Source organism: Orycteropus afer, unplaced genomic scaffold (genome assembly GCF_000298275.1).
Source record: "Orycteropus afer afer isolate SDZICR_OR568_19922 unplaced genomic scaffold, OryAfe1.0 scaffold00070, whole genome shotgun sequence".
Lineage (NCBI taxonomy): Eukaryota > Metazoa > Chordata > Mammalia > Tubulidentata > Orycteropodidae > Orycteropus > Orycteropus afer.
In genome coordinates this window covers 8,734,469-8,745,000 of record NW_006921657.1, presented here as the reverse complement: position 1 = coordinate 8,745,000, position 10,532 = coordinate 8,734,469, and the positions used below count along the sequence as shown (strand labels likewise).

The 10,532-nt window shown below is 41.3% G+C and overlaps 1 protein-coding gene across 1 annotated transcript in view; it reads left to right on the top strand.

Moving 5' to 3' along the window:
- The first annotated feature begins 916 nt into the window (after positions 1-916).
- Positions 917-10,532, top strand: part of SRGN (serglycin) — a 10,455-nt gene continuing 839 nt past the window's right edge. The window contains exons 1-2 of the mRNA XM_007940673.1: positions 917-992; positions 7,223-7,370. Of these exons, the coding sequence (XP_007938864.1) occupies positions 917-992; positions 7,223-7,370 (224 nt within the window). The remainder of the gene's footprint in view (positions 993-7,222; positions 7,371-10,532) is intronic.

Below are 10,532 nucleotides of genomic sequence, written 5' to 3'. Positions count from 1 at the left end.
TCTTCCAGAAATCTGTTCCATTATCCCTGGGACCAGGGCAAATGCTCTAACTTTATTTACAGGGGCAAGTGGTTTGTGTGTTTTCTGAGGTCCAACAGTCCACCAAGAGGAGAACCTACCCTTACTCCTGATTTCCAGCTCATTCAAGAGAAAAAGGATAAAAAAATCAGCTTGGATAATTTTACCAGGAGAAAAGATGGAAGTATAAATGGAATCAGATCATGAGAAATATTTGGTTTGAAAGAGCATAGGACCATAAACTTTTCTTCAAGTTCTTCATATGTGAAAATCCTCACTAGATTCTTGAAGTAGAGGCAGGCTGGTAATTCAATGGGAGAAACTGAGTCTAAGAAGAAGCCATTTGTCTGAAATCTGACAGCCTTTCTGATAGATTAGAGCAGCTTCAAAATTTTACTTCTTGAGCTTGGTTCAGTGGACTATGCTATTCCCTGATGAAAAAGAAAATTAAGAATATCTTATGTGAAGGTGCTCAGTGATAGAAAGGTGGCTAGCTCCCTTATCTCATCAACAGTGCAAGAGCTTCTTAATGTTAGCAATCTCATGTTTGGATTGTTACCTGAAGAAAGTAAAAACAAACTGGCCTGAATGCTGATTTTGCTGTTTCAATGGGAAAATATTTTTAACTGGCAAGTGGCAAAAAACAAAACTAAAAAAAAAATAGGCCTGGGGAGAGTCGAATGCAGTTTCATAATGGGTATGAATAGTTATTTTGCTTGCACATTTTTTTTTTCAGTTTTGATGTGGACCTTTTTCTATTTGTTCAGGAAATTGTGACGTGGGTACTGGGAGGGTTTGAGGTTTTGGAACCTTTTCTAAAAGGCACAGACATCACCCCACTGCTTTCTAATCGTGTGGTTGGAGTGCAGGCGGCTGGAGTTGGAGTGTGCTGGTCACCATGCAGAGGACCCTGAAGTGCAGCAGGCTGGTCCTGGCTCTCTCTCTCATCCTGGTTCTGGAATCTTCCGTTCAAGGTAAGACCCAGGAGTCCTTGGTTGTTCCTTCTGTGCTCTTTTTTGTAAGCCCAGGGCCCACCCAAATGATTATGCTCATTTTAAAGCATGAGATTTACAATATTGTGAGAAAGTAAAAGAATAGTAGAAGAGTCAGGATTTGGGGTGGCTGAAATCCTTGGTGTGAGTTTAGCTAAGTTTAGTACTAAGAAAAATTAACCTCTGAAGCAGGTGCAGCCTTGTGAACTCTTATGACTGAGATGTGTCCTCTTATCCTGATGTGAAAATGTGTGTCTTAGAAACAAAAAAAAAAAGCTTAGGAAAGGAATATAGAAAATGACCCATTTGTTCTTTGCGTGGAAGAGATGCACCTTTGAGTGTTTTGGAGTTTCTACATCAAACTCAAGACCTCCTACCCACAAGGTCGACAGTTTGAACCCACCAGCCACTCCAGGAAGAAAGACAAGGCAATCTGCTTCCATAAAGATTGACAGCCTTGGAAACCCTGTGGGGCAGTTCTACTCTGTCCTATAGGGTTACTAGGAGTTGGAACTGACTCAGTGGCAGTGGGTTTGGTTGGGTTTGGTTGGTTTTGTTGGTGTCATTTATTTTAACACTGGGGATTGTTTTTTTTTTAAATAGGGATAAGTTTGACTGCATATAGGTTTTCTGTTTTTACTTGTTTCCTACTGAACATTCACTTCTGGTTAGGCAGAACTAATACAATCTCTTTTGGTTACATTTTAGGAAGAGAGCCCAAAGAATTTTAATGGCTATACTGTTGCTCAGAGAATCATCACACTTGGAAATTTCTTGTTAAGTTTCTCTATCATTTTGGGTTCTCTAATCATATAGAAATAATTTAAAACTCTTCATGATTAAGAAAATTAAAATGTTCAGTTTGTAAGAAAAATACTGTTTCTTCTCCTTTGATAAACATGGGATCATGTCTAAATAAGTTAGAAGGTCTTGGACAGCCCAATAGATGGCAGAATTTATAGTAGAAAACTGTTCAGTACCCCAAATCATGAAGGAAATGTTGAGTCACAGTGACACACATCCTCAATTTGTTTCTTCAACAGGACTTCTAGTTGTCATGATTCCATTTTGGATGGAAATGAAAATTTACAGGTGATCTCAGACACATTCATTATATATTGGAAACTTAAGATGATCCTAGTTATGTTAATATTGAAGAAGAAATCAATAAATAATGTGGATGAAAGTTTTCCGTTAAACTATTTCTTTAAAAAGTACAGTGAAACTTGTGAAAGTCAGAACTCGACAGGACTGCCTTGTTTTTCTGGGGCTCATAGGGTTTCCCCCATTGACAGGTTATAGTCTTGTGACATGTGTGCTTATCATTACTTTTCTGTTGTATTAGTGGGAAATATTTTAGTTTTCCTTCTCTGGCAGGTTTCTGCCTTACATAATTTCCAGCTTTCATAGGTTTTACTGTATAAAACATTGTTGATTTTAGGGTCTTTTAGGAAAAATCTTCAACTTGATGAAATAATTCCCTACTAATTAACTATGTGCTCTGATAAGATCAAGATCATTGTGAGAGTTAAGTGACCAGTTGGTGCTGGGGCTACCTTGACCAAAGCTAGCTAAATCTCTGTATTTTCAAAACTTCCCAAAAGTGCCACTTTCTCCTCTTAGATTTCATAGGTAAAACAGAATTAAAACATTAAAAAAAAAAAAAAAAGTTCCCTTTGTAGTATGTATTCATTGGAAAGAAAGAAAGAAGTAAAAAAAGAGAAACCAGAACAATATACATTTGGATAAAATACTGACATTCACGTCATCACCTGGTAGATTTAGATATTTGTTACAAAAAGAAACCAAGAAAGAGACAATAAATGAACTCAAAAACTTGGAAGCTTCTAAACAAGAAAGGCATTTTGCCTTGTGTTCAAGGCCTTGACAGGCACCTCTATCTAAATACAAAGAGAGAGGCCAATCCCTGGCTGCCTGTGTAAGTAATAGTAACAGGATGTAATACAGTCATGCCATTATTTCATCCTATGTCCATGTGATGCTAAATATGATTCTATGACATTCTCTATTTTCACAAATTTTCACCTAACCCATTGGTTTTGACTGAACTGTACAAATTAACTGAACTGTGACTTGCTTTTACTGAGCATATTCCAAGCCTCTTGTTACTATAAGCCAACCTGAGGTAAAGGCATGTTACAAACCATGTCTGAGGAGCACAGAGTCAAATGGAAGTTTGCAATGTGTGTGAGAGACCCTGGACAGCCAAAAGGGCTGACCTAATTCATTCAGAGCTCAGAGGATTGTTGAGTTTTAAACTATGAGTCCTAAATGCTTTCATTGCCTCTTCATTTCAAAGACGTCCAGAAAGAGAGAATATGGAAAATGTAAGGGCAAGTGTGGCCAGGCTAAATGGCCACGCGACAGTGTCTTCTCTATCACAGTAGGGATAGTAATCCACGGTGACACTCTTAGTTTGCTGATTTCACATTCATTCTCTAGTAATGGTCATCATCCTCTCTTTTGCTCCTTACATCAACCTCATGCAAAAAGTTTCAGAGATACTTTACCCAAGGCTCCTTATAACTGAACTGGTCAGAGTTAAGGTCAAAGTTAAGTTTCTATTGCAACTCTAATCTTAGGTGGATTAGAGATTTTCCTTATTTAAAACAAAAAGAAAAAGCCTTCCTTAGCTGGTAGCCTGGCTATAACATTTACTGTTGACTTGTTGTGTACCGTTGAGTCAGTGTTGACTCATAGCGACCCCATGTGATTATGGAGTGGAACTGCTCCACAGGGTTTCCTCGGCTGTAATCTTCAGGTCACCAGGCCCTTCTCCCACAGAGCTGTGGGTGGATTCAAACTGCCTACCTTTCAGTCAGTGGCCAAGTGCTTAACCACTGTGCCACTAAGGCTCCTTACTTGAGGATAGAGCGGGAGAAATTGAAAGTAAACTTGGAACTTTTTATAGCTTGTCAAACCACACCAGGGTGGAGGAGAACCTAATGCATCTTGCTGAACGGATAGGCCCAAAGGAAGTAACTCCAACTTAGATAACGGAGGCTGCTCTTTAGGCCGTGGTTCAAGTGCTACCGTTTTGAATTGATCAAAATGGTAGTTTTTTAATTTCTTCTTAATAACTTTTCATTGTGGTTTGAGTGAAAATTTACAGTGCAAATTGGTTTTCCATTCAACAATTCATACACATTCGTACATTTTGTTTTGTGACATTGATTGTAATCCCCACAAGGTAATAGCACTCTTCACGTTACCTGTTTCCATTTGTCCTTTTCTGTCCCTTTCTGCCTTCTGAGATGCGTGCCTAGGCAAATGCTGCCCTTTTGATGGTGTTTGGTTGATTGTTCTAAGGATTGTGGACCTCCCTAATGTTACTGTTCACCTTATAGGCCTGTCTGTTGTCTGCTTGAAAGTTGAGCCATGTGGTTGAGGGGAGAGAAGATGGTTTTTTATTTTTTTTTTTTTACCATGGCAGTTTCTACTTAGGTTTCTGTAACATGCGTGCAGTAAGTCTCCATTAAGAACAGGAAGTTGGTAAATTGTGTTGAAAAATAAACAAACCAAACCAGTTGCCATCAAGTCAATTCCAACTCACGCCTACCCCATGTGTTGTATAGCGGGCCTGCCCTCCGTGGGGTTTTCAAGGCCGTGAGCCCGTGGAAGCAGATTGCCAGGCCTTTTGTTTAATGCATCTCTGGGTGGATACGAACCACCTGCCTTTTGTTTAGCAGTCGAGTACTTAACCATTTGTGCCACCCAGGGATTCCAGATTGTGACTATGTTATGGAAAAATCAGCAGCATAATACAGAAAGACACAGAAATGCAGCTGGGACAGTTGTTTGCTTTGGTAACATTTACTCATATAAAGTTCTTGGTGAAGCAGGGTCAGTGACCTTTTGTGTGTGTGGGGGAGATGGAAGGTAGGCAGTGAGGGAGGGAATTCCAAGCAAAAATCATTCTTTCCCTTGGAAACCACCACAAAATTAACCAGCAGATGCTCTAAGTGAGCCTTTTAGGAAGATACTTTCTTTTATTTCTCAAATTATGACAATAATAAGTTATTTATCTTAAGCAAGATGGAGTCAAGATACTTCCACATCGAAGGACAGCCCCACTGGTGACTTTTCACATCCTGACAACACCAGTCACCTGTGGCTATTGAGCACCTGAAATGTGACAAGTCCAAATTGAGACATGTGTAAGTGTAAAATGAATACCAGAGTTCAAAGATTTAGTATGAGAAAGGATTGTAAAATATCCCATTAATAACTTTGCTATTGATTATATGTTAAGATATTTTGAATATATTGGGCTAAATATGCATACACTGTCTTGAAGAATTACAGCCGGAATACTGCTTAGAAGTGAGAATGGCCAGACTTTGTCTCTCAAACTTTGGTCATGTTATCAGGAGGGACCAGTCCTTAGAGAAGGATACCATGCTTGGTAAAGAGGAAGACCCTCGACGAGACGGATCGACACAGTGGCTGCCACAGTGGGCTCAAGCAGAGCAAAGATTGTGAGGCTGGCACAGGACCGGGCAGTCTCTGTTCTGTTGTCACAGGGTCACCACCCTTTCTTTTATTTCTCAAATTATGACAATAATAAGTTATTTATCTTAAGCAAGATGGAGTCAAGATACTTCCACATTGAAGGACAGCCCCACTGAAGAATTTGTTTCCTACTAGTAAAAGTTCCCCTATAGAACCTCCTAACACCCACCAGGTTTGGAGTATTTTCTGTAGAAATTAAAATTCAAAAAAAAAAAGCTGTGACAGACTAGGATGTTAAGAATCTGTTCCTCTGTGACGAGAAGAGCCTTGTTCTTGTGACATCTCTGACTGGTCTGGGTGTATATAGAACATACAGGGTGAGTTTTTAGTTGTTTTTCATTCCTAAGAATGCCTATGGCCCTAAAACATGAGAACTAAGGCTGTGTAGTATCTCAGGTACTTCTCAATGTATTCCTTAACCTCTTTGAACATGATTCAACTCACCTCTATAAAAGGAGTTGGGCTTTTGAGTCAGATATGGGTTTGCATTCTGAGTCCTCTACTTAGTTAGCATCTGTGTGACCTGTTACTGTCTGTATAAAATGGGGATAATAGTACAAAAATAATAATGGACGTTTTTGAAGTCTACTCATCCAACCTTCCATGACTCATTTGTCAGTTTGTTGTACTGTGGTGGATTGTGCCTGGCTGTGAGCGTGGAGGCTACGCCACTAGTATTTCAAATACCAGCAGGGTCACCCATGGACAGGTTTCAGTGGAGTTTCCAGACGAAGACAGACTGGGCCATCCACTTCTAATGAAATTGGTCACTGAAAACCTTATGAATAACAGTAAAACACTGTCTATTACTGGAAAAATAATACTTAATATTATCAAGTGTTTACCATGTGCCTGGCACTATGCTTAGGTCTTTACATATATTTTCTCATTTAATTTTTGAGACAAGCTTATGAGATAGAGGCACTGTTAGTACCTGCATTTTACACTGGGAGCTCAGGGAAGTCAAGGTTTCACAGCCAGTTAGCAGCAGAGGTCCTGATGCCAAAACCTATTCTAATCTTAAACTCTCTGCTACTTAACAGGGGTGTTGTGAAGAGGAGAGGAACCCTGGTAGTGCAGTGGTTAAAGCACTTGGCTGCTAACCAAAAGGTTGGTGGTTTGACCCCACCAGCCACTCTGCAGGAGAATGATGTGGCAATCTGCTTCCTTAAAGATTTACAGCCTTGGAAACCCTCTGCAGGATTCTGCTCTGTCCTATAGGGTTGCTTTGAGTCATAATGAACTTGATGACAGTGGGTTGTGAAGAGGACAAACAATGTATATGCAAATTGCTGTTGTTGGTTGCTGTTGAATCAGCTCTGACTCATGGCAAGCCTATGTGTTACAGAGCAGAACTGCTCTGTAGAGTTTTCTTACCTGTAATCTTTTAGGAAACAGGTCACCAGGCCTTTTGTTCTGGTAGGCTCAAATCACCAACCTAGGTTAGCAGTTGAGTGCAATCTGTTTGTACCACTTAGGGACCTTGTATATACAAATAATGTACAGAGAAGGCTGGCACGTGGTGGGTGCTGCTATTACATTAATGGGCAGATAGCCTATCCCTATCCTACCTTTTACCACGTTTAGAATATATTTAATTAAAAATTTCTAAGAGAGAGAGAATGATTAGAGTCTGTGTACGACATACTTATTAACCACATGGGGTGTTTTTTGGGTAGGTTATCCTTTGCAGAGAGCCAGGTACCAGTGGGTACGCTGCAATCCAGAAAGTAATTCTGCCAATTGCATTGATGAAAAGGGACCAATATTGGACCTACTTCCAGGTGAATCCAACAGAATTCTTCCTCCAAGGACTGACCCTTTTTCGTAAGTGGACTTTCTCTGATTTTAAAGGGATCATAACTTTACAACCTCTGCTGAAATCCTGGCATGGGGATGGGAGCATTGTTTAGAGTCTTTTCTTCAAGCTCCTGCTTTGTTGACTTGGTTTTTACTGCAGTCCTCAAAGTGCACTCGGTGGTGCTGTGACTGTGTTCTTACTCTAAGTCCTCAGGACTGAGTCTGAACCTCCACTACTCAGCTTTCCCTCCTATCCCTATGGATGAATGGTCCCTGCATTTATGCTGATCCTGGGCCTGTTTGCCCTCAGCGCCATTCCTTGTCTTTCCCCAGCCCTGTTATGTATCAAGGGGACTGACCTCTGTGGACCACATTTCTCAGGCTCTGGATCAGTGGCTGAGTTAAGCCAATGGAGCGTAAGGCAGGGAGATTGCAGAGCACAAGAGGAAGGGAGAGACCGGGGTGTTTCCTCTCACTCTGCTTTGGTGAACCCCTGGCAGGACTGTGTCCTGTCCACAGCTTCAGCTTCCATCAAATGTCCTAATCAGAGGCGCAAGTAACAGCACCTCCTTCCATTTTCCTCTCAACCTAGGGATAAAATGTCTTCTTGCTATTGCTAATCTTTGGATTACCTCACCATCCCCTATTTGGCTTAGCTTCTCTTCCATCACTTAAATATTCAATGGAATTTCCTAATTGGACCCTGGGTGTTGTAGCTTCTAAGGCCACCCTTCATTTGTGCTGGGGACCCTATCCGCACACCTCTTCTCCAGTGCTTCAGTTCTGCAGTTAGCCTCTCTGCCCTCCACGGCATTCTTATGCAGTCAGCATGCAAATATTCTTGTATCTCCCTTGTCTAGGTAAAAAGTCCTAGTTTGACCCTGCCTCTCACCAGCTGTTGCCCATTCTCTGCTCCTCTTCACAGTAAATCTTCCTGAAAGTGTTGCTTATATTTGCTATTTCCACCCTCTTCAACTCCCTTCTACGGGACTTCTGATACTCCAGCTGGTCATGTCTCTGTTTTTAGCTTACTTAGCTTATGAAGTCCCTTCAAAAAACAGTTGAAAACACACACACACACACACACACACACAACAGTTAACCACCACATCCTTTGAAATGCGTTCTCTGGGCATTTATGACCTCATATTCTCCTGGGTTCCCACCTACTTCCCTGGCTGTTCTTTCTCCTCTGCTCAACCGTTAATATACTGACATGTCCCTGGCTCTATCTGGGCCTCCTTCTCTATCTGCATGCTGTTCCTAGTGACCTTATCCTGTTCCATGGCATTTAATACCATATATATGTCGGTAACTACCAAATCCATGTTTCCAATGTCTCATCTCTTTTGCCTGATTTACTACCTGATCACCCTCTATCACATTAGTCTATTTTATTTTTCTGCATACCACTTGCAAAAAGGGCAAGGAGGCCACATGTTCTGACCTCCTCTAATCCCACAAGAGGAAGGCAGAATCACCATCAATAGCACAAGGCCTATTACTGCAAGGCCAGACATGCTGCCTCCCTCCAGCCCTTTCTCCAACCGTTCCTCCCAAAGCACCTACCACCTCTTTCCTGGATTCGATAATTCGCTGCAGTGGCCACACAGAGCTCACAAATTATGGGGTTTATTAGGGAAGCACCACAGGCTACAATTCAAGTTCAGGAAAAAAATGCTCACTCTCTCTCCCAGCCCACCATCCCTCAGCCAACAGTCTCTCACAGTCTCTTTCCCAGCAGTGCTGGTCCCTCGGTGTCTCACTCAGCGATGCGTGTCTCTTGCGTCTGTTTCACAGCAACGTGTGTCTTGGGAGCCCGTGTCTCTTTCAGCAGCACATCTTCCTCAACCAGCAGTCAGAGAGAGTCTGCCTCTAGAAGGCCTCCTTTTGAGCCTGGCAGGGTGGTCAAACTAGCCAATCATAGCATCAGAACTCTAAGCACTTGAGAGAGAGTGGGCACCTCCCAGAACATTGTTATGTGCCACTCCCAAGAGAAATACTCCAGGTGGACAACTTCAGCAATCAGGAGCTCCTCAGTTGCTCATAGAAAATCTCACCTTGGAGTTTACAAAGACTTATGAGTAGAAAACCACACTAAGTAATTCACTACACCACACCACTTAACATAACCTAATATTTTCCTGGCTTATTTATGCTTTTTATTGTCTGTCTTCCTCATTTGGATTAAAAACTTCTTGAGAGAAGGGACCTACTTTGACTGTACCCGTTCTTTCCCTGGCATCCAGAAGAGGGACCATATGTTCAATAAGTACTTATTGATTGCTTGTTTTATGGCCTATGGTTTATTATTTTCATTGAGAAAATTACCCAGAGGCTGTGAAACTCAATTCTTTGCTCTGATGCTTTGCTGCCCTGTTCTGCCACTTAGGGGTGGCACCATTGCTCTCATCTTTTGGTGCTCAGGGGACTTCTAACCACTGCACTCAACCCAAACACATTTGCCTTACCTTCCAGCTCTCTTCAGGTGAATTAATGCCCATTGAAGGTGGATAATTTTTTTATATTTTTTTGGGGAAGGAGGAAATTGAATGTCATACTAATTCATTGTTACGAAGAATTTCTCAGGAGTGAGCTTTGCTGAAGCACTCTAATTTATTAGAGTTTTTTTTGAAATTTTAAATTAAGAGACTATATCATCAGTTTAGGCTAACTTAGATGTTTATTGTTTCTTTAGTGGGAGAAATGGAAAAAGAGGTCTTTGTTTATTTTTAATAAATGACTCCTTACATAAACTTCAAATGTGAGGACTGCTAACATTTAAGCACAAGACTACTAGCTGAAAGGTTGGTGGCCCAAACCTGCCCGGAGGTATCTTGGAATACAGGCCTCACAATCAGCTTTTGGGAGGTCACAGGTCTACTCTACAGACATGAGGTTGCCATGAGTCAGAACCAACTCAACAGCAATTAACAACACCACCATGCTAGTGAGAAGAAAACTAACACTGCATACATGAGTCTGCAATGGGTAGAAGTGGAATTGATAAGTGACATGAGTTATGTAAGAAAAGTATAGGCAAACACATGGGAAGGCCTGATGTGTGTATATATATATATGTATGTTGTTGTTGTTGTTCTTGTTATGTGCCGTCGAGTCAAACCCGACTCATAGCGACCCCTCCTTGGGTTTCCGAGGCAGTATCACTACGGAAGTAGGATTGCCCAA